General features: G+C 40.0%; 1 protein-coding gene and 1 pseudogene across 2 annotated transcripts in view; one reads left to right on the forward strand and one right to left on the reverse strand.

Moving 5' to 3' along the window:
* Nucleotides 1–285: 285 nt before the first annotated feature.
* Nucleotides 286–25313, reverse strand: part of YTHDF2 (YTH N6-methyladenosine RNA binding protein F2) — a 33017-nt gene continuing 7989 nt past the window's right edge. For both annotated transcript variants that reach the window (XM_088022526.1, XM_028113873.2), the window contains exon 5: nucleotides 286–1133. In XM_088022526.1, the coding sequence (XP_087878652.1) occupies nucleotides 1110–1133 (24 nt within the window). In that variant the 3' untranslated portion in view covers nucleotides 286–1109. The remainder of the gene's footprint in view (nucleotides 1134–25313) is intronic.
* LOC114216982 (homeobox protein NANOG-like) lies at nucleotides 10789–11691 on the forward strand (annotated as a pseudogene).

Consider the following 25313-nt stretch of genomic DNA (forward strand, 5'->3'; position numbering starts at 1 on the left):
GTTCTGTCTGTCAAATAAATAAAATCTTTAAAAAAATAAAATAAAATAATATTTGCTGAATGATTTAGTAGTGGCTCGACCTTCTCTGGGAAGCATTATGAATTCTGGCCCACCTTTTTCTTTACAGAGGTCATGGTTGTCCAGCCCTGGATACAAAAGCAAGCCTGAACTATTTCAGCAAACTTTCTAAAACCAGTTGCCAAATCACTTCGTACAACTCCTTACATTCCGAATCTTTCATAACACGTAGGAGACTCAAATCATACTAATAAATAGTACTAGAAGTGATGCTCAACAGGATCTCACGTTTATTGAGAAGTGATTAATGGTAAAAAGAAAGGCAATGCCCTTTCCTCATTGGCTGAACAATAAACTGAAGAAACATTCACTACACGTTTTACAATATTTTTCTCTTCCAAAATGCATTTCTGTAAACAAGTTTTTACCACTGTTCTTAGCTTTGAAATCAAATTAATCCTGACTTAATCAGTATAATGTACAAGAACAGAAAATTTCTTAGGACTCCTAGTACTTTACTTTGAGTAACAAAGGGTCAGAGAAAATGAACCACCCTTAAAGACACAACCTTGGGTAACACTGTTAAATTCTCCAAGACAAAACTTCTTCATAAAAATGTTCTTCCAGTTCGGAAGGGAAAAACCAAATTCCCACTTTCTGGGGTGGAGGCCCAAATTCTTCGAAACTCAAGTGTTCTCCAAGTGCAAATGTCAAAATGGGGAGAGGAAAGGGTTTAAAAATTAGAGAAAACTGTATGCACTTACGGACTTTAAAATCCGGAAAACATAGTAAAAAGACAAAAAAACAAAGCATTATGCTCTGAAATCACAACCAAAGCCAAAATAAAAGGGACATTTTTCACCTAAACTACCTAGAGGGATTTTTTGTTTAGTTTTCTCTTTTTCTTTTTTTTTTCATTTTCCAGTTAAGTCCTATGTCTTTTGTGAAATTCCAATACTTAAACTGCAAGTCTGCAATCGTCTCTGAAGTCAATGAAATTAAGAAAAAAGTCCTAATTCTCTTGAAGGTCATTTTTTTCCTCGTAGGATATGCAGATGCAACCGTTGCTGCAGTCTGTGCAGAACTGCCTTTTATTTGCCACGACCTTGACGTTCCTACAGAGGTTAAAAAAAAAAATTGGAAATGGTTAGTTAAAACTTATCTGAACATGCTTAAGAATTAAAACTTTGTAACTCAAAAGAAATTTAGTTATTTGTGCTAAATAGAATATACCTCACAAATAAAAGCTTTCTCTTCCTGTATTTTAAACAAAAGTAGTAAACACTCAATCATCCCAATTAACACAATTATTTTTCTTTGAAGTTAAAACTTCTTACATGACTTAAACAGATGTTTTCCAATTACAGTTGGCTTAGGCTAATACTTGTCAATCCCCCAAAATATGGGCCAAACGGAAGTAACTCAAACATGCATCAAAAGCCTAAAGAAGGGAAGCAGCATATAAAGTATACTAAAAAAACTCTAACAGTACTAGAGTCATCCCATACTAGTCCTAAGACCTTAAGCATATTCACAGGCCTCAAATTTCCTTTTTTGTAAGGAGACCCATTTCACAGGGCTGTATGAGAATTAATGGGCTGACATATACAAAGCTCTTATCTATAGTAAAAAAGAAAATTATCCTCTTCCCCTAGGGACAGTTTTTTTTTTTTTTTTTTTTAATTTAAAGATTTTATTTGACACAGACACAGCCAGAGAGGGAACACAAGCAGGGGGAGTGGGGGAGGGAGAAGCAGGCTTCCCGCAGAGCAGGGAGCCCGATGCGGGGCTCGATCCCAGGACCCTGGGATCATGACCTGAGCCGAAGGCAGAAGCAACCCAGGAGCCCCCCTAGGGACAGTTTAAAATCCACTTAGAGATGGATTTTATACTTCCATACTTAAGTTTTCCCTGAAATAAATCTAAATGCTCATTTCTTAGTAAAAATCATTCTTCATGTACCTTTCATAAGGTTATCCTCAACAGCCTTAGAATCTTTTAAACTATGACCCAATCCGTCTTTTTTTTTTTTTTTTTTTGAGAAGGAGGGAATGAGAGAGGGGGAGAGGGAGAGAATCTTTTTAAATTTTTTTAAATTTTATTTTATTATGTTGTTAATCACCATACATTATTAGTTTTTGATGTAGTGTTCCATGATTGTCTGCGTATAACACCCAGTGCTCCATTCAATACATGCCCTCTTTAATACCCATCACCAGACTAACCCATTCCCCCACCCCACCCCCCTCCAGAACCCTGTTTGTTTCTCAGAGTCCATACTCTTTCATGGTTCGTCTCCCCCTCCGATTTCCCCCCCCTTCATTTTTCAGAGGGAGAGAATCTTAAGCAGGCTCCATGCCCGTGCAGAGCCCAATGCAGGACTCCATCTCATGACCCTGAGACCATGACCCGAGCAAAAATCAAAAGTCAAGCTACTTAACCGACCCAGGCATCCCTCAATCCACATGCCTTTTAAAAGCAAAAACATTAAGTGGTTAGGAGCACACAGGCCTGAACTTATACTTGATTCATCAATCTGCTTGAGTAGAACCATCTGCTCCCGTTTACCCAAGGTAAAATATGATTCCTACTAAAAAGAACAGCCACTACCACTTAATGGGTTTCCATATTCCAGATACTGTACATAATAATGATCTTCATAACCATGCTGCAGGGACTGTATTATTCCTAAGAAAACTAAAGCTCAAAAAAGTTCCTTGACCAGTATTATCTAGTAAGAACCAGAATTCAAACCTAGGGCCAAATACTATATAGGCTCTTTCTTAACACCATGTTATTAACAAATATTTATGTAAAAACCAACAAAGTGAAATTTTGTGATCAACTGACTACCCCCGACTAAATTAACCCATAGATATAAAAATAGTATTCAGAAAGAGCAGTTATCTTTTTAAAAAAAAAGATTTTGAGAGAGAAAGTGCGCGGACACACTCATCAGTGGGGGAAGGAGCAGAGGGGGAGGGAGAGGGACCAGCACTCTGTGTTGAGCGCAGAGCCCCACAAAGGGCTCAATCCCACAGATCAATCCCACAGATCAATCCCATGACCCTGAGGACCCTGAGATCATGACCCGACCCAAGCCAAAACCAAGAGTTGGACACTCAACTGACTGAGCCACCCAGGTGACCCGAGCAGCTGTCTTTTTCTGATGTTCCATTTCACGTATCTGGAATTCAGGGATAAATTCACCAACATACCAACATCTGGGATATTATTTAAGTCACTTTGAAATTTCAAATTTAACAAAATAACTCACCATACACTCCTATCTCTTGAAATCAAACTCAATTCAAGAACAAGAGATTCAATCCAACATAAAAAAGACCTCAAAAGTTTTGAATCCCCTCACTTTTTTGCCTTTCCTATATACTCTTCCAAAGTTTTAATAAATGTCCTGCTTATAATAGGAAAATTGCAATTAAAACAAAATCTCTGCAGTTGATCAAAGTCAAACTTTAAACAGCACCTTGCTGCTCTTCAATTTTAAACTCATCTACACCTGTTCTGTCTTTCATAATTTGGATGAATACCATTTACCTAACCTCTCTTCTATTATGGACTAAATAATCTACACTTGGCTTCAGAAAATCTGGACTCTTCAGTGTTTCTTGACTCAATCTCAGTCCCATGCTTTTATTATTCTTTAAGCCAGGAACATCTGGCCTTCTGCCCCTCAAGGTATACCCCCCTTCCTTCTTTGAGACTTCCTTAACCACCACAGCTTCAATGTCTTTCTAAACCTGCATCCATAATTAAAAATTAAATTGCATTGTCCTGTTTTATGTAAAATTAGTCCCAACTCAATCAAAAAGCTCCTAGAAAGCAAACACTAGGTCTTCAACTAACCTCACTCACAAGCTACTTACGAGTTCAGCAGTAGGTAACATGCTACAGCTGACTTTTAAATAAAATTCTGGTTTTTCCACCCAACATGGAGTTCCAACTCACAACCCCAAGATCAAGAGTTGTTGAGTGCTCTTCTGACTGAGCCAGCCAGGCGCCCCACAGGTTTATTTTAAATTATGCAAATTACAACATACAAATAAATGGCATTAGCGGTCTTAATCTCCTGATCGACATCAAGAAAACATCACACTGATACAATTCAGGCAAGCTTGATTAATTGCTGTGCTATTTCCAAATCGTTTTGATGTATACACAAAAAATAATCTTATATAATTACAAATAATAAAGATAACATCCATCTTCTGAGATTATAAAGATATTTACACATTCACATACTATCTTGAAAAGTAAAATAAATTTTTCACCAATGAAAATAACAATTCACCAGATTTTTTTTTTTAAGTAGGAAAGGAAAACAGCTTTACAACGGAGAACTTGGTGAACACCCTAAGTGGTCAAAATAACATTCCCAATAATGGCATAAACAGCCTCCTATTGTGAGGCACTGAGGACACAAAGTCATTTAGGTAGTATTCCTGTCAGAGAAACACAATTAGAATGTACACAATGAGGAAACCTTAGACAAACTGAGGCGCATTCTACAAAAATAAACAGCATATACTCTTCAGAAAGGCAACGTCATAAACAAAGCAGCTGGGTGGGTGGGGTGTGGTATGCATTATGTAACCACTGCAGATTAAAAAAGACCCTAAAGACCAAAACTAAAAGATCCTGGATTGGAACCTGGATCATTAAAAAATGGCTACCAAGGGGCGCCTGGGTGGCTCAGTCGTTAAGCGTCTGCCTTCGGCTCAGATCATGATCCCACGGTCCTGGGATCAAGCCCTGCATCAGGCTCCCTGCTCCGAGGGAAGCCTGCTTCTCTCTCTCCCACTCGCCCTGCTTGTGTTCCCTCTCCCACTTGTCTCTCGGTCAAATAAATAAAATCTTTAAAAAAAAAAAAATGGCTATCAAGGACATTAAGACCTACCTGTAAAATACAAATAAGATTTGTAGATAATAGTATTGTGTGTCAATGTTAAATTTCCTGATGTCAATAACTGCACTGTGGCTGTAAGTGCATGTTCTTATTTTTAGGAATTAACAGCAAAATATTGAGAAGAAAAGGACCTATCCAAAACTTTCAAATGGTCAGAAAATTACACATCTCCAAGAAGAATAAAGTAAATGTGGCAAAATAGTACAGTGGCAAATCTGGGTGAAAAGTACACAGGCATTCTGTATACTATTCTTGAAATTTCTCTTAAGTTTGAAATTATTTCAAAATAAAGTTAATAAAATGGGGAGAAAATTAGTTTTCATTTAATTCTGCAAATACTGGCTACACTAAAAGTCACGTGCAACAATTCATAAAACTTTGAAATGAGTTTATTTCAGGGGCATCTCGGTAGCTCAGTCGGTTAAGTGTCTGACTCTTGATTTTGGCTCAGGTCTTGATCTCAAGAGTTATGAGATCGAGCCCCATGCTCAGCAGGCAGTCTGCTGGAGATTCTCTCTCCCTCTACCCCTCCTCCCTCTCTAAAAAAAATAAAAATAATGAGTTTATTTCCTCAGACCTACACTAAAAGTCCTTAAACAGTACTTTTCCAAAAGATTTTATTTGAGAGAGCGAACAAGCGGAGGGGTGGGGGAGAGGGAGAAGCAGGCTCCCCACTGAGCAGGGAGCTAGACATGGGACTCGATCCCAGGACCCTGAGATCATGACCTGAGCCTAAGGCAGATGCTTAACTGACTGAGCCACCCAGGTGCCCCCAAACACGGAGGATTTTAGCAAAAAAGAATATAGAGGCCCCTGGCGGAGTTGGTAGAGTGTGCAACTCTTGATCTCTGGGTTGTAAATTCAAGCCCACATTGGGTGCAGAGATTACTTAAAAATAAATTAAAAATAAATTTAAGGGTGCCTGGGTGGCTCAGTTGTTAAGCGTCTGCCTTCGGCTCGGGTCGTGATCCCGAGGTCCTGGGATCGAGCCCCGCACCAGGCTCCCTGCTCAGCGGGAAGCCTGCTTCTCCCTCTCCCACTCTCTCTGCTTCTCCCTCTCTGTCAAATAAATAAATAAAATCTTTATTAAAAATAAATAAATAAAGTGTAAAAAACAAAAAAAGAAATGTTACCCAGCAGCTTTTTACAAGTGTTTTAGAATGAGAAAAGATGACAAAGAGAATGTTCTAACACAAGGACCATTATTTTAATACACTTTTGGTTATTAAAACCTTTTAGGTTTCTATAAAAGACTTCTCCTTACAGCAGCTTTCTTCCACTTTTGTGACTACTTCCTGTTACCACTGAGAACAATTCCACTAAATGCTTTGACAATTTATGGCCAAAGGGCTTCACTTGTAGATCAGCTGTATTTGCTGACATTACTAATCAACCAGTCCTACCCCAGTAATATTTAATAAATAAAAAGTAAGGAGGTGGCGGGGGGACCAGGAGAATGATGATGGATATATAATAAAGGGAAGAGAGAAGAGCACAAAAAAGCAAAATTGGATCTCCAATGGGTCCAAGTCCCAACCAGAACTGCCATGAGCAAAACACACATTTATGTCTTGTTGAACACTCCAGCTTTTATACATGAAAATGCTACTGACTCATCATAGCAGGCCAAGTGGTATGTCAAACTGTTTTTCCCCATGCTGTCATGTGGAACTGGCCTACCCCTTTTTTAAATCTAGTGCTTCTAGAACCACAGGCTAGACAGTTACAGTGAGATCTGTGGTAAGAACAGGCTGAAGTGGTGAGTCAAGGTTAAGCTCCTGCCATGGATTTGCGTTCTGAAATAAGGTAAACATAACATCCTCAAGCACAAACACAAATTATAAAGTCCCAGTTAGCTAGAAGACAATGCTAGAAGGGAAGATGCATGCATTCCTAGAGCTTAAGGATCTTGTACTGGTAATAAACAAAGAACAGAGGAAAATCATAGCTAAGATCTTACTGAATTCACACCCCATCCCCAAATTTCCCATTAGGACACATTCAACCTAAACTAGAGGTAATACCCATACTAATCATACATCCCACCTGAGCCCCTCCCCAGTTTACATCTACGATTATAAAATACAAAACTTCATCTCTAGGAAATATCCTAAAATCCACAAGGTGGCAATGTTACCTAAAATCCACACATTCGGGCGCCTGGGTGGCTCAGTTGGTTAAGCGACTGCCTTCAGCTCAGGTCATGATCCTGGAGTCCGGGGATCGAGTCCCACATCGGGCTCCCTGCTCAGCGGGGAGTCTGCTTCTCCCGCTGACCCTCTTCCCTCTCGTGCTATCTCTCATTCTCTCTCTCTCAAATAAATAAATAAAATCTTTAAAAAAAAAAAATCCACACATTTGAAACCTCTTCCTGTAATACGAATAGATCTCTCTGCGGATTTATTTTTCCTCTATTTAGCTTAATATCCTCTTGTTTCTAATACCATCCCACTCCCTCCACTTTTAAGAAGCCCTTAAACACAACTGAGGCATGTATTTATTTGCTGGCTATAATTTTATTAACCTTAAAAACTGATATTCAGCCCTAAAATTAAGTTTACTTATATAGCCCTCAACTAATCTTTCCTATGTCCCCATGGGCCTTGAGAAAAAGGAACAGAAATTTCAGTGTCCCTGGCTGAAAGTTAAAGAGAATGCTGAGATGGGCTAACATGAAAAAATGTGATTATACTAAAATCACTTTCACAGAGACATATACCATATGATTTCACTTATATGTGAAATCTAAACAACAAAACAAATGAATAAACAAAGCAGAAACAGACCCATAAATACAGAGAAAAAACTGATGGTTGCCAGAGGGGAGTTGGGAGGGATAGGCAAATGGGTGAAGGAGAGTGGGAGATACAGTCTTCCGGGCATGCAATGAATAAGAGGATAAAATGTACAGCAAAGGGAATACAGGCAATGATATTGCATGGTGACATAGCCTTATATGGTAACAGATTGGTAGCTACATTTGTGGTGAGCAGAGTGTAACATATAAACTTGTCCAGTCACATCACTATACTGTACTTGGGCACCTGCGTGGCTCAGTCAGTTGGGGGTCCTACTCTTGATTTCGGCTTAAGTCATGGTCTCAGGGTCATGGAATTGAGCCCCACATGGGGCTCTCCACTCAGCGTGGAGTCTGCTTAAGACTCTCTCACCTTTCCCTCTGCCCCTCCCCACCATTCCCTCTCTAAAATAAATACATCTTAAAAATACATATATATTGGGTGCCTGGGTGGCTCGGTTGGGCGGCTGCCTTCGGCTTGGGTCACGATCCTGGAGTTCCTGGATCGAGTCCCACATCAGGCTCCCTGCTCAGTGGGGAGTCTGCTTCTCCCTCTGACCCTCCCCCTGCCATGTGCTTTCTCTCTCATTCTCTCAAATAAATAAAATCTTAAAAAAAAAAAAATACATATATATCTTTGGGGCACCTGGGTGGCTCATTTGGTTAAGTGTCTGACTTCAGCTAAGGTCATGATCTCAGGGTCCTGAGATGAAGCCCCATGTCAGGCTCCCCACTCAGCAGGGAGTCTGCTTTTCCCTCTCCCTCTGCCCCTCCCCCATTCATGCTCTCTAATAAATAAAATCTTTAAAAAAAAAAAAATCTTCTAGGGACACCTGGGTGGCTCAGTCCATTAAGCGTCTGCCTTCAGCTCAGGTCATGATCCCAGGGTCCTGGGATCGAGTCCCGCTTCGGGCTCCTTGCTCGGCAGGGAGCCTGCTTCTCCCTCTGCCTCTGCCTGCTGCTCTCTCTGCTTGTGCGCATTGTGACAAATAAATAAATTAAAAAAAAAAATCTTCTACCTTCTCATCCCCTTTTAAGTTTTTCTAGGTGCAGAAATGGTCTTTTAGCTGGAATGAATTTGTGGGAACTGAAGGAGGAGCAACAAGATAAAGTTAATGCATTAAATAACATTTCCTACCATCAGATTCTTTCCAAGATGGCTAATTACAAGCTGAACTCCTATACACATTTTACCAAAAGGGTTAGAAGTAAAAAGCCTAGATAATCTATTTTCAGTACCTGAATAATAAATCTGACTAATAACAGAACAAGAGTAAGATAAATCATACATTAACTTTTTTTTAGCTTAACTAAAATAATGAGAAAACGCTAGCTCCAAATCAAATGAAATGGCCTGAAAGTCTTGACTATTCTCTAAATCACTCCTTGGTTTTCCAGTAAAAACTACATTTGAACCAAAACAAATTTCACAATAAAACCAATTTCTCAAAACATTTCAGAATACAATTTAACAAATAAGGTTGTTTTGGGTTTTTTTTTTTTTAAGATTTTATTTATTTATTTGACAGAGAGAGACAGCAAGAGAGGGAACACAAGCAGAGGGGAGTGGGAGAGGGAGAAGCAGGCTTCCCGCTGAGCAGGGAGCCCAATGTGGGACTCCATCCCAGGACCCCGGGATCATGACCTGAGCCGAAGGCGGACACTTAACGACTGAGCCACCCAGGCGCCCCACAAATAAGGTTTTTAATAGCTTCTCAAATCCCCTCCATTCCCAGTACAAGCATATTTTGCATTTGACAGATAAATTCAGAATGAAGTAATCATCAGAATATACTTTCCAGTCATCTGATGAGATGCTCCAGCTCTACCTCCAAAAAATATTAACAACTCCAGGGATGCCTGGGTGGCTCAGTCATTAAGCGTCTGCCTTCGGCTCAGGTCATGATCCCAGGGTCCTGGGATTGAGTCCCACACCGGGCTCCTTGCTCAGTGAGGAGCCTGCTTCTCCCTCTCCCTCAGCTGCTCCCCCTTCTTGTGCTCTCTCTGACAAATAAAAATCTTCATAAAAAAAAATTTAACTCCATTAATACCTCTCTAGTCCTAGCTACTGTCGTCATCTCTCACCTGGAATGTGTCAGACTCTTAAATGACCTCCCTTTCACTCTTGTGCCCTCTTCAGTGTATTCCAAGGGCTGGACCCCAAAATGGAAACTCAGTAGCACTATTAGGTACCATGCCAAAAGTTACTGAAGAATCTGATGATTCAAAATAAACAAGTTTATATTTATGTGTATGCATAAATATGCCTAATCTCACAGATCACAATCATTCATAAAAGACCCATATGCAAAGAATTTATATATAATTTAATTCTAACACCCACAATAAGGTATTTTTCTGATTTAAAAAAATACTAAAGCGGGGCGCCTGGGTGGCTCAGTCAGTTGGGCATCTGCTTTTGGCTCAGGTCGTGATCCCAGGGTCCTGGGATCGAGCCCCCAGTTGGGCTCCTTGCTCAGTGCGTAGGCTACTTCCCCCTCTCCCTGCAGCTCCCCCTGCTTGTGCTATCTAAAACCTTAAAAAAAAAAAAAAAAAAAAAACTAAAGCTCAGAGAAGTTTACTTGCTCTAATCATAGTGGTAGATAGGATTTTAGGTCTTCTAGAGCCCTTAGCCTTTCTGCTACTATAAATATATGTTAACAAGACCACAGACTCTAGAATTCATGCTCTCTATAATATCAACCAGTATACATAAATAAAGGCCCATCATATGTAACATACTTTATAGAACCCTTTCCCCCATCCAAAAAAACGAATTACCTTTAAAAAATCAGCCTTTAAACATCTTAGTTTGGGCAACTTCAAGATGGCTAGTGATCACTAAATATTACAGCTTAAAATTAACAACTCTCGTCTGGCTCCATTGGGCTGGTTGGCTCTTACTGTTGCAGTGGTGACGCACTTCATCCTGTCTTTCTCAGACTCCTAACATCTGGAGGGCTTCCTACTCTCCTCAGCTCTTCCACCTAGATCCATAAGCCTGGGCCTTTCTTGCAATCTCGCTCTTTTTTTTTTTTTTCCGTCTACCCTCAACTCACCAACATGAGTGGTGATCCAGCTCTGCCCCAATGCCCGCCTGGCCCCGAAGCACCCAGTTCTAGGGACTCTTCTCCAATGCCTGAGATTTATGGGCCTGAAGAAAATTATGCGTCCCTGCAAATGTCATTTGCTGAGACACCCCACGCGGAGACCGTCTCTCCTCTTCCTGCATCCATGGATCTGCGTGTTCAGGACAGCCCTGACTCCTCCACCAGTCCCAGGGTAAAAGTACCACCCACTTCTGGGGAGGAGAGAACAGTGAGGAAGGAAGATACGGCCCAGGGCAAGAAACAGAAGATCAGGACCGTGTTCTCTCAGGCCCAACTCTACGTCCTCAATGATCGATTTCAGAGACAGAAATACCTCAGTCTCCGGCAGATGCAAGAACTTTCCAACATTCTGAACCTTAGCTATAAGCAGGTGAAGACCTGGTTCCAGAACCAGAGAATGAAATGTTAAGAGGTGGCAGAAAAACCATTGGCCAAAGGAGAGCAAGAGTGTGACTCAGGGATACCTGAGGAACACTTCTGGAAACCTTCCACTATGGAGCAACCAGACCTGGAACAGCCAGTCTTGGAGCAACCACTCCTGGAACGGCCAGTCTTGGGGCAACCACTCCTGGAACGGCCAGTCTTGGGGCAACCATTCCTGGGCCAGTCAGACCTGGTGCCCCCAAGCCTGGAACAATCAGCTCCAGAACTGTGGAGAGGAATCCCTGCAGCCCCAGATCCAGTTCCAGCAAAATTCCATCAGCGATTTGGAGTCCATCTTAGCAACTTCTGGGGAAAGCCATAGTGTAATACAACAATCCGCTAAGTATTTTAGTACCCAGCAAATAATGCATTTGTTCCCAAATTACTCTGTGAACATAGAGCCTAAAGATGCGTGACGATGAGTATATTATTCGATCTCAGTTTGGGTGGTGGCTGTATTACTTCTCCCAGGCTTTGTCTTCTAGGGTCCTCTATAGATCTCGGCCTCGATAATCTGTTTCCCATTATTCTTATTGTGTCCACTGATGGGGTACGATTGGAGTCAAAGAGGTTTCAGGAGCGGTGGCTGCTCTGGACAACATGAGAAAAGGTGTTTCTGGCTATAGGTGACTAGATACAATCCTAATGTGGATCTCTTTAGGCTCTAGAATCTAATCTCAAGAATAGGAAGTGAAGATACAAAGACGTGTGATGAAGGATAATTTGTATTTTCTGAGATTGTGAGGCTTTTCTTGTTAATAACCTCAATTACTACCGGTGAGGGGTTAAGCTATCGTGTGCTTCATTGATTTCCTCTGTCCCTTGTGATGTTTTACTAGCACTGTTAATTTGTTCATTATTCTAGGATTTGTAGAAAGATGTTTTGTATTTTAATGTATCATGATAATAGTACCCGTTTGGTTGATTGGTTTATAGGTTTAAGTACAAATAAATAAAATACCCACTTTTAAAAAAAAAAAAAATTAACTCTCTAAAAAATTAACATGCTCACAGAAAGGAAGATACAATAAAAGGAACATTAAATAATGCAAAACTTAGGGGCACCTGGGTGGCACAGTTGGTTAAGCATCTTTCTTGGTTTCGGCTCAGGTCATGATCTCAGGGTCCTGGCATGGAGCCCCGCATAGGGATCTGCTGAGCAAGGAGTCTGCTTCATCTCTCTCCCTCTCCCTCTGCCCTTTCCACTTGTGCTCTCCCTCCCCCCCTCTAAAATAAATAAATCTTTAAATAATGTAAAACTTAAAAACATTAGTGTCTCTTAGAAACAGCCACAATGTCTCTAAAAAGCAGATTATAACATCAAGTTACAGGGGCACCTGGGTGGCTTGGTCAGTTAAGCCTCCGACTCTTGATTTCAGCTGAGGTAATGATCTCACGATCATGAGATCCAGCCCCATGTTGGGTTCCACAATGGGCATGGAGCCTGCTTAAGATTCTCTCTCTCCCTCTGGCCCTCCCCTCACTTAAAAAAAAATTCTTTAAATAAATAACATCAAGTTACAGATGTAGGATATTAAGCCAAAGAGACTGCCACCTTTTAATGGACAAAAAGTATAGCAACTCATTAGAGACTCATAATACTGACAGACGATTAAAAATGGCCAAACTGCTGAAAATACCACAGTACTGAAAGGTACAGCCAGGTTTATCAAACACATGTGAATTCTAACACTGCTTTTAAAGATGAAGTCTTGACACAAACAGGTAAGAGACTTTTGGGGGGAAGACAGGACTACAGTACAAAAAAAGAAACTTAGGAACCAAACTTGCAGGAAAAATAAGCATGAGGAATTTGAGGTAAGAGGCATACAAAACACTTACTAATGATATACATAATCCAGGAGTTCTCAAACTTGGAAAAATACAAGAGAGTCACTTACAGATAAGAGCTGATAAAATGCAGATTCCAAGGCCTTGCCTCCACAGATGCTCTTTCAGTAGGTGAGAAAGGACAAGAATCTGCAGTTTAAGTACTCACAGATGGTAATTTATGTAAACTGATAAATTTCTCAATCAACTTCTAATCCCATAAAAAATGCCTAGGGAGCTCACTAAATTAAATTTCTACTTTAATAAGTCTGTGTGTAGAGCCTAGTTACCAGTATTTCTGTAAATACTTTCCGGATGACTCAAAGTTTATTTTATATCATTATTACCATCTTTCTGTTTATACTCTGAAACACTCACCTAGGTCCACCCTGCTCCCCTCCCCATCCTTTCTGCAAGCTTAGGGATTCCAAGTAAAGTAACCTTTGCCATAAATGATTTGAATTACCCAAGAACTTGTCTGGGTTCTAGTTCTGGCTCTGCCACTAAACAGAATTTTTATTTTTATTTTTATTTATTTATTTGAGGGAGGCAGAGAGAGCACAAGCAGGAGGAGGGGCAGAGGGAGGGAGAAGCAGACTCCCCCACTGAGCAGGGAGCCCGATGCGGGGCTCGATCCCAGGACCCTGGGATCATGACCTGAGCCAAAGGCAGACTCCCATCCAACTGAGCCACCCAACTGTTTAGGTGCCCCTAAACAGAAGTAATCTTGCAAATTTGTGTCAAAAATGAGAGTGGGATAGACTAAAACCTTCCCAATTTTATAACCTTTTCAGAGTACATTATATCCAGAGCCATTTGTGTTCCCCCTTATTCCTGCTGCCTGTCGTTAGCAGCAACTTTCACAAGCTTAGGCAGAGTAGATCCAATTAGCTCCATTTTGATGCTTGTGATGAGGGAAGTATAAACCTGAGTGCTTAAACAAAGGTTTAAAATTTCAATTAATTATGCTCTCCTCATATACCCTCAAAGAGGTGAATGGCATCAGTAGATAACAGAACATTGTTAACTGTTTTGAAAGATCAATGTGGGGGCTCCTGGCTGGCTCAGTCGGTACAGCATGTGACCCAATCTCAGGGTTGTGAGCTGGAGCCCACACTGGGTGTAGAGATTACTTAAAGATAAAATCTTAAAAAAGAAAAAGAAAAAGAAAAAGAAAGATAAATGTGAAGATGCAGCAAAGCAGAAGAACAAAAAAAAGCTTTGGGGCAAAACAAATTCCAGCTCATCTACAACTTAGATCTTAGTGATGAGGAAGTTGTACCTTCTAAATCACAGTTCCCTAACTGTAAAATGAAGATAATCTTATAAAGACTACAAAAAGGGGGGGGTGCCTGGGTGGCTCAGTTGATTAAGCATCTGTCTTTGGCTTAGGTCATGATTCCAGGGTCCTGGGATGGAGCCCCGCATCAGACTCTCTACTCAGTGGAGACCCTGCTTCTCCCTCTCCCGTTCCCCCTGGCTTGTGCTCGCACTTTCTCTGTCAAATAAATAAAATCTTCAAACAAGAAGACTATTAAAAGGGATCAGAGACAAGATACGAAAAGTGCCTAATATATAGATACCCCAAAAATGGCTAAAAACATGGGTATATACCTAAAGTACTAAGTACAAAAAGCAGGACAAAATACTACATAGAACTTGATTATTACTGTATAAACCACTTGCGTAAGTAAAGACAAGCAAAATGCCAAAACAATGAGTGGTTTTGTCCGAGTAAAGAAATTATGGGTGACTTTTTTCATCATTTTCTATACTTTTTATAATTTGATTTTACAATTAAAAATGCAAAGACAAAATTTGCAAATACTACTATAAAATTTGCACACTCAAAATTTTTCACATGCACTTTAAAATTCTATAAGCTATCCACACCCTAATTACCAAAAAAGTTCACATAAAGTCAAAAGTTTATATAAATCCACCTTTTCTAAATGGTTTCCTGTATTACATAAGTGATATGGCCAAATTTTTAACTTTGACATACATAGTAAAGTACTAAATATCTCACAAAAACCACCAGATCTTTTAACAGCAGTGCAGAAGAATTGGAAAGATTAGCTGCCTGCCTCTTCCTTCTCCCCTCCCCCATATCTAACAGCTCAAACTTGGGGGGTTTAGCCATTTTCTTCCTTCATCTTTCCACTATTCTTCCTATCCATCCTTCCAGACCCAACTCAAATACAATCCTCCACTAATATGTCTTGACTCTAGCCCTAACTGGTCTTGCTATTCTTTTCTTTTACACTTAGTCTCATACTGTAAAATTATCATTTTAATACACACTGTCCTATACTGTTTCATTTATTGATATCTTCTCCCTATGATTAACTGGAGTTAAATCAGTTCAATCAAGAATTGTCTATTCAGCAAGAGATGAAAAGCATTAGGGCACTATTTACTGAGCTAGTTGTTATACTAGAAGAATCTGGTCAGAGGAGGTGGCAGCATGCAAATTTAAACTGAATTACTTGCTTCTGTGGAGGAGAAAGGCAGAGGGAGGATATGAGTTACCACACTCAGAGCTTTTCTCCTTGGTCATTTGCAGACTTGCAGGATTCAACGGTGAAGAAAGAGATCATTTTTGTTTGCCCTATTCAGGGAACAGAGCAATTTCCTCCTCTACTCTACATGAAACTCCTGAACAGCTACAACTAACAGTCCTTTGTCATACTAGGGCAGTCAAAACCAATGCTGTGGCCTCCCCACCTTTTAGGAGATACAGTCTTCCTCATATCCCCCTCCCTACAGACCAAAAAACCAACACACCTAGATGAGATGCTGAAGCTGCAGAAGCTTACACTTCTTCAATTACAAAATAGACCCACCCCAACTTCCACGTACCATTCCTCCATTTTAAAAAATTCACATCATCCAATGGGTTCCAAATTATGTTTCACAGGGGAGATGCTTTGGGGATCTCCGGGGGGGGGGGGGGCGCCTAGCACCTAAGGTTAGCAATTCACGGGGTTCTGAGTAAGGTTTTGTTTGGGAGGAAAAGAAGAATTCACTGCTAAAAAGCTTGAAAACAGTTATAGGACTAATCTTTACTTCTGGCAGCTAAGCACAAAGGCTCACATCTGAGTAATTCTTGTTTTAAACTATTCAGAGAGTAAATGATTCTAGAGTTGCTACCTATCCTTATCCCAAAACGGTGATGTTTGGAAATACAGCAGTCCCCTCTGGATCAATTTTTAGCCATATCAAAAAAACAAAATACTGCAATTTTTTAATACCCATTGTATTTCAGACATTTTTATATGGTCTAATTTACCAAAACAGCCCATACTAACTAGATAAAAACTGGTCTTACTTCCAGCAGCTCAAACTTTACTGAATCTCTTTAAGGCTTGGAACACCTTGTGGGTGAGGAAGAGTTGAAACAATATAGAAAAAAAAAATAAATGCAGAGTCTGTTGAGTAATGTATGGACACCAAAACTTTCAAATACCTTACAACAAAGCCCTCTCATGTTACTTTTATTCAAAAGACAGCCACTGGCATTTCCAATCATCAGCTACCTCTCTGCAACTTCTGAATAAGTTGATCATACTCCACTGCTCCCTCTTTAACCCATCCTTTAAATTGTGTTACAGGGGTTCTTCCTTTGGCCCTCTTCTCTTATTGTGTGTTGGCTCTAGCTCTAGAACCCCACTGCAGAAACAGGTACACCAGCTCTCCTTTCTCAGTTCATGTGACTTTACAAAATTATTCTTTTTTGTGCTTCAGTGTCTTTATCTGTAGAATTAGACAGTTGCACCTACCTAACAATAATATAAGAATTAAATGAAAACTTACAAATATGTATTCAGGACAGATGTGTGCTAGATACTATACAGTGTTCAATAATTTCAGCCATTATTTTTATTACCAATATTCTTGACATCTTATACTCTTTCATGCCTCTGCCTCTACTGAAGTCTAAATAAAACTCTAATTTCTTTCTTGAGCTCCAGACCCTACTATCACCTTACTGTCCCCCATAGGTACCCCTAACACTATTTCTAAAAGACAACACATCTCCAAACCCAAGTTTAACCTGCTGCTCATCTTTTTTTTTTTTTTTTACAGTACCTAGAGTCAGGAAATATGTCTACATTCTTCAAATCCACCTTTCCCATCATTGTTTTGGTTCAGGTCTCATGGTCTTTTTCTTCCAAACCTGTTAAAGCCTCTGATGTGGTCTTTGAGCCACCTACACCTGTCATTTAATAGATGAGTTTAGTTAAGTTGCTAACATGGGTTTCCATTTTCCTATCTGTAACTATGAGATATGGCCTTCCAAGGTTGGTATGGGGATTAAAAGAAGACTCATATGAAAGTGGCTAACAAATCAGTGCTCAGTAAGCATTTCACCCTTCCCATCCTCCACACTGTCATTCCACATAACTACCATCCCTTACAATCCAACTAAAACAGAAGTATCTAATAAAAATGCAAAGCCCCAGGGTGCCTAGGTGGCTCAGTTGGTTAAGCATCTGCCTTTGGCTCAGGTCATGATCCTGGGGTCCTAGGAACCCGAGTGGGGCTCCCTGCTCAGCAGGGAACCTGCTTCTCCCTCTCCCATTGTCCCTCTCCCTGCTCATGCACACTGGCTCGCTCTCCCTCTAATAAATAAAATCTTAAAAAAAAAAAAAATGCAAAGCCCCGGAGCACCTGGGTGGCTCAGTCGATTAAGCATGTGACTCTTGATTTCAGCCCCTGAGATGGAGCCCTGCAGTGGGCTCCATGCTGGGTGCGGAGCCTACTTTAAAAAAAAAAAAAAAGTGGGGAAAAAAACAAAGCCCTTCATATATTGCTGGGCCCAACCAATCTCTCCAGCTTTACCAATTACCATTCTTTTCCACTTCTTATTATTCTGAAAACATAACCTAAGCGTTCATGAGATCATGTTTATGAACATGCTGTCTCCTCCTCCTAGAATGCCCTCCCCACTTTTCTATCTGGCAAACTCCACGTAAAGGTCCATGGGCTTTGGGGCCTGAGAGAGTTCTGTATCTATTCAGATGTAGTTCCAACATATTTTCATTTATCATTTGTTAAGACAAAAGTGAAATGAAAACATGTCAGAACTTCACTAGTTCATCCATAATTTGAGCAACTTCTCTGTTAAACCGGATAATAATTTTCAAATGCTGGAAGACTATTTTCTCAAATTTTTGTGCTATTCAAAATATGCAGAGCTACAGACATGACACACTTAAATTTAATCTGCATTAATATTTTCTCTATCACTTTAAGGCAGACAATTAACAAAAACCAAGTCCTGATTTGTATACATAGCATTTGTCAATTTTCTTTTTTTTTTTTTAAGATTTTATTTGTCAGAGTGAGAGAGAGAAAGAGCAAGAGCAAGAAAGCACTCGAGTGCACAAGCAGGAGGAGTGGCAGGCAGAGGGGGAAGCAGGCTCCCCGCTGAGCAAGGAGCCCAATGTGGGACTCGATCCCAGGACCCCGGGAACATGATCCGAGCGGAAGGCAGATGCTTAACTGACTGAGCCACCCAGGCGTCCCAGCGTTTGTCAATTTCATGGTGTAAATAACATGGCAGAGCTATGTATTATATATTGTTTATATACCGTATCATGTATCGATACAATAGATACAAATAATCTCAAGAGTGATAAATTTGAGTGTTTATTATGGTTAAACAGTAATAATAGCTACATAGTAAGTTTATGTAGTTTAATTGTAATTTTATAATGTATTTTTTTTTAAAAGATTTTATTTATTTATCTGACAGTGAGAGAGACAGCTAGAGAGGGAACACAAGCAGGGGGAGTGGGAGAGGGAGAAGCAGGCTTCCTGCAGAGCAGGGAGCCTGATGCGGGGCTCAATCCCAGGACCCTGGGACCATGACCTGAGCCAAAGGCAGACGCTTAATGACTGAGCCATCAAGGCACCCCTATAATGTATTTAAAAAAAGACTTTTAATGTGGGCGCCTGGGTGGCTCAGATGGTTAAGCGTCTGCCTTCGGCTCAGGTCATGATCCCAGAGTCCTGGGATCGAGTCCCGCATCGGGCTCCCTGCTCCTTGGGAGCCTGCTTCTCCCTCTGCCTCTCTCTCTGTCTCTCATGAATAAATAAATAAAATCTTTAAAAAAAAATTTAAAAAAAAGACTTTTAATGTAATGAATTTAATTTTATGTCATTTAATAATGATTTTAAGATTTATTTATTTGACAGAGAAAGAGAGCGAGAGAGGGAACACAAGCAGGGGGAGTGGGAGAGGGAGAAGCATGCTCCCCGCTGAGCCACCCAAGAGCCCCTGTTTAACAGCCAGCTTGCTAAAATTTTTTTTTTTTTTTAAGATTTTATTCATTTCTTTGAGAGAGAGAAAGCACAAGCTGGGGAAGTGGCAAAGGGGGAGGGAGAAGCAGGCACCCCGCTGAGCAGGGAGCCCGATGTGTGGCTAGATCCCAGGACCCTGGGATCATGACCTGAGCCAACTGAGCCAACGAGACGCCCCGCTAAAATTCTTAAAAGCTAAACAGCTCACAATTAGCCAGCTCCACATAACTGACATAACTGAAATACCAAACCACCACTTATTAAGCAATAAGAACTTATACAAATAACCTCTTTGAGGCTGCTGCTTCTTACAAAATGAGAATATACTAAACTTTTATATGTACTATGTGCCAGGCACTGTGCTATCACCTGAGTGCTTATTACTCATTCTATCTGACATGGTTCAAATGTTATTTCCTCCATGAAGCCTTCCTTAATTTCCCCAAATTTATCACTCTTGTTCAGAAAACCATTTCTTCATCCCTCTATTACAGCTATTATCCCGTATTTTATCCATTTTGTTGTCCTCTTTGCCTTCCTATGGCAAAGATGGTACCTTGTTTATCAATTAACACAAACATTTGTTCAAAGATGAATACAAACAAAGGGCATGGTTCAAGGAGATCCAAATTCAGTGTCATCTATTCTCTTCTAGTCCTCCTTTAAGGGGCTGCAGAAAGGCATTTTATCTATCCACAAAACAAGGAAGGTGATGAGGAACACAAATAGAATTTCCTTAACCCTTCTGGCAGAGAGACAAGTAAACTTATCTGCAAGACAGAAGTAGACATAAACAGCCTTAGAATTTTACAGAAAGTTCAGGTTTGCCATCTAAATTAAAACAGAATACCCAGGGGGCGCCTGGGTGGCTCAGATGGTTAAGCATCTGCCTTCGGCTCAGGTCATGATCCCAGGGTCCTTGGATCGAGTCCCACATCAGGCTCCCTGCTCCTTGGGAGCCTGCTTCTCCCTCTGCCTCTCTCTCTCTCTCTGTCTCTCGTGAATAAATAAATAAAATCTTTAAAAAAAAAAAAAAAACAATACCCAGGGATGCCTGGGTGGCTCAGTCGGTTAAGCGGCTGCCTTCGGCTCAGGTGATGATCCCAGAGTACTGGGATCGAATCACACATCAGGCCCCCTTCTCCCCTCTGCCTGCCACACTCCTCCTGCTTGTACTCTCTCGCTCTCTCTAGCAAATAAATAAAATTATTTTTAGAAAACAACAAAAAAAACCAGGATACGATACCCAGCATTCCATTAATTCTGAAGAGGCAACTTAAACCAGTGGTGGAGGGGAGAAATATTTAATGGAAAGGAACAATACACCATGGTTATTTAATTCTCTAAGAATTTAATAAGAAAACATATTTGGCTAAAGTGATGTTTTCTTTCTAACTTTTGTATCACAAATTTTACTTGGATATTTTTAATTTTTTTCTCAAGCTGAAAATAGAGCAGGGGTGCCTGGCTAGCTCAGTCAGTGGAACGTGTGACTCTTGATTTCAGCCTCATGAGTTAAAAGCCCCACACTGGGCACAGAACTTACTCAAAAAAGAAAAAGAAAATGGAGCCAAGGTTGACAGCTTCAAATATTTCCCAACAGAGGAGGGGAGTAAATGCCCGAATCAAAGGGTTAGGAGGAAGATGGCCATAAAGAAAAAAACAAACCCAAAAAACTTCCTTATAAAGAGAAACATTGGGGCACCTAGGTGGCTCAGTCAGTTAAGTGTCCAACTCTTGATTCTGGCTCAGGTCAGGATCTCAGGGTCATGAGATCTCTCCTGCTTAAGATCCTCCCTTCTCCTTCTGCCCCTACCCCTCCTCTCTAAAAAAAAAAAAAGAAATATTACTTGCATCAACACCATAGGAAAACTGGGTTTTAAGAAAAAGGAAACACTTCTAATAATTTTTTATATTTTTAAGCTTTTTATTTATTTGAGAGAGAGAAAGAATGAGCAAGTGTGTGAGCACAAGACAAGGTAGGAGCAGAGAGAGGGAGCAGCAGGCTCCCTGATGAGCAGGGAGCCCAAGGTAGGGCTGGATCCCAGGACCCTGGGATCATGACCTGAGCCAAGGCAGGTGCTTAACCGACTGAGCCACCCAGGCACCCCCTCCTCTTCAGCATGTTTAAAGTAACAATTTTTTCATTAATACTAATGCAGTAAATATTTTAAAAAATAACTATCCATATACTTTATCTGCACTAAGATTTACTGGGAATGTATCAATCCTTTCTGTCATCCATGTCCTTCCAGCCTCAAGTCCTTTGTTTTTTATATGTAATAAGTAATTAGGTCAAAAATTACAAAACAGAAATAACCTTCCTAAAAAGACCTCAGTTTAGTAGCATCCATTCCTCTCCATGAATTTCAAATGTTATCTTGGGCTGGCTAACCCTCTTATTCTTGGTTTCTCTGGTCTAGACTATTCCACGTATTAATCTTCTCTAGAACATATCTAGTAAAAGTTCTTTTGGTCTCTTCTTGAAACCCTCCTGTGATTAAGAACTCCATTTTTAGAAAGTTCTCCCTTCTATTTACAAAAATCTTCCTCCCTATAACCTCTATTCACTGGTTCTGGTGCTGTCTTCTGGCATGCAGAATAAACCTACCAGTCTTTTTTTTTTTTTTAAGTGATATCTATGCCCAACATGGGGCTTGAATTTGTGACCCTGAGATCCAGACATCATGTGCTCTGCCGACTGAGCCAGCCTGACACCCCTAAACCTACCAGTCTTATAGGCATTTGACAACAGCTATCATATTCCCCTTCCAAATCATCTCTTCTAAGCTAACCATTCTGATAAACACTAAGGGATGAGAAACAAAATAATGTGTATGAAACACATCACTGGAAGAAGTGAGCTGTTATGTATTCAGCAATGGTATCTGTTATTACCATATACTAGTTCACCTTTAATTCTACAAGCTTCCCATTGCCTTCCACGCAAAGATAACAACAAAGAGAGCACTGGATGATTTATGGAATTGTTGAATCACCACTATATTGTACACCTGAAACTAATCTAACACTGTATGTTAACTAACTGGAATTAAAATAAAAACTTAAGAAAAGGTAACATCAAGAAGCTCCTCCATCCTGATTCAAATTAAATCATACTTTCTTTCAAACTCTAGAATTTTTTTAAACCAACTTTGTGCCTTTCTCAGTTTCCTACTTTAGCAAACTAACTGCATAAATATTTCATTCAATGGGTGCCTGGGTGGCTCAGTTGGTTAAGCGGCTCAGGTCATGATCCCAGAGTTCTGGGATCGAGTCCCACATCGGGCTCCCAGCTCAGCGGGGAGCCTGCTTCTCCCTCTGGCCCTCTCCCCTCTCATGCTGTTTCTCTCTCGCTCGCTCTCTAATAAATAAATAAAATCTTTAAAAAAATTTTTTTCGTTCAACTCCCTTTTCCTAATCTAATCTCCAACAAGCTTCCACTGTGGAGAAACCCACTCCACAAATACCAATTAGACTTGCTCTTAAATTGTACAGGACTTCTTGCTCCAAATTATCATCTATACAGTGTCACAGATGTGGGCTGTCCTGAATCTATGTTCATTCTTCCCCAAACACCTTTGGCTACCTTCTATACATCTTTCAAGGCTCAGCTCAAAGATCACCTTTTCCAGGATTTCTTCTGTGACCAATTCACCCACACCCCAGGCTGGGTTAGGCAGTCCTCACTTCCAAACTGGCACCCCGTACACATCTTGAGAAAACACTTTGTTTTGTATGCTGACCTGTCACTAACATAAGGCTCCCTGACAATACACTCCAGATTTCTCGGTGGTATCTAGCACACAGTAAAGAAAAGATATATAGCTTCATCTCAATTCTTAAGCAGCATAATAAATCTTAAGTTTATCCAAACATACTCCAAGTCACTATTTTCAAGTCTTCTGCTTGAAAATAGGAGTACTACTAGAGGTCTTTAAGAAATACTGCTATTTTCACTTAATAGCAGTAACATTTTTAAAAATATACACCTTGAGCCATTATCACAATAATCACATCTTCTCTAGATCTTTCCCTCTCCCATTAGCTTTCCAGTTATTCAGAAAAATCATTTATCCAACTGCCTGAGACTGAGTCTAACATTGGGCTAGGCTTTAAGAAAATTAGGCAATCACTGGTCCCCTCTACTATTCTTATTTTTACCTATAGTTAAAAGGCTGGAAACATAAAACAAAAATTAAACCAACTATTACGAAGTTTATAAAAACATATCGCATCATTTATGCAGGAAATAACTCTCCCTTTATGCCAGGCTATTCTCAAGTTGAAACAAAGAGGTTAACTCACTCTTGTCTTCTTTTGACAATAATTCTTTCAAAAATATCTTTCAGAAACAAAGAGGCCCATGTGGCAATATACAGCACAGTCAAGACTTCAAAAAGCACAGACCCTTTGAGCCAGCAATAACACTGAAGGACAGATGTGAATCAGTATTTTTATCAATGGATGTTCACTGCAGTGTTATTTTAGCTGGAAAAAAATATAAAGAAGCTGACAAATCTAACAATTAAGGATTGGTAAATTATAATAAATCTATGATAGAATACTATGAAGCCATCAAAAGTGATGTCATAGAATACTTAACAATTAGAGAAAGGTTCTAAATAAATGCAGAAAATAGGTTACAAAATATTACCTGAAGTATACGACAGAGTAAACCACATATGGAAGATATCCCTAAAGTTTGCTGAAGTTTCAAGCTGAATAGATCCAATGCTTGAAGGTTCTACGATACTGAATTACAACATGGAACAGAACAAGTCAGTAATACTAGCCAAAAATGGCTGAAGTTCTGCTTCAGTGTGTTCCGCCAAGACACATGCCCAATCATGGAACTTTAGAATAGCTGTGACATCATTTTCAGGATGAAGCTTAATTACTTCCCCACTTATTGAGTTACCATGCCCATCTGGCACCATTTTTTGCAATTTCGTAAATAATACAAAAGTGCACATACAAACACCCCACCCAAAGAAGTCTGAATGAGCTAACAATTTGACTCTCATGAATCTTGTCTTGGAAGCCTAATAAAGACTGGCTTTACATCAGTTATGTAAGAATGTTAAGGATAACAGTGGGCAAGAGAAGTAAGCCAATACTGACTGAAATGGTAACTGGGTTTAGAAGCAATTATAGGGACCTTCCTGAAACCCCAGCCATCTCTTCTCACAGAAGGTAAACTAAAAAGTAATCTGATACAAGTATAATCGAAGCTTTATTTTTTTTATTTTTGGTGGTTTGTTCACCAGCCTGAGAACAATTAGTATACTCATTCATCAAAAGTCTTTATGGAATGGCTTTAAGAAAAGATCCATTAGTTGGCTTAACAAAGACCTTAAACCTTATTACTACTCACTATGAAAACATCACAAAGCTGGTCAATTCCAACACGTGAATCTTACACCTCCTTATGAAGCTGAATTATTATTCGCTGAACCACTCAAGTGAATTTAATACAAACATAAACCTGATTAAAAATCTACATAAATTAACAGCCCTGGGGCGCCCCCCGGATGGCTCAGTCGTTAAGCGTCTGCCTTTGGCTCAGGTCATGATCCCAGCGTCCTGGGATGGAGCCCCACGTTGGGCTCCCTGCTCAGCAGGAAGCCTGCTTCTCCCTCTCCCACTGCCCCTGCTTGTGTTCCCTCTCTTGCTGTGTCTCTGTCAAATAAATAAATAAAATCTTTTAAAAAAATAAACAGCCCTCAAATTTGCTACTTCATTTTTAATTCTAAGTTTCCCCACAAGTTCTAACACATACAAGTTGATCATTTATGCTGTACATTCCTGAAAACACATTCCTATCTTTGTCAGGAATTCCTCTTTTTATTTTTTTGCCTTCCTATTTTTAATCACAAGATGTAGGACAGAACTTTGC

This window comes from Eumetopias jubatus, unplaced genomic scaffold (genome assembly GCF_037043125.1).
Source record: "Eumetopias jubatus isolate StellerSeaLion01/CBP00866 unplaced genomic scaffold, mEumJub1_p1.0 scaffold_4, whole genome shotgun sequence".
Lineage (NCBI taxonomy): Eukaryota > Metazoa > Chordata > Mammalia > Carnivora > Otariidae > Eumetopias > Eumetopias jubatus.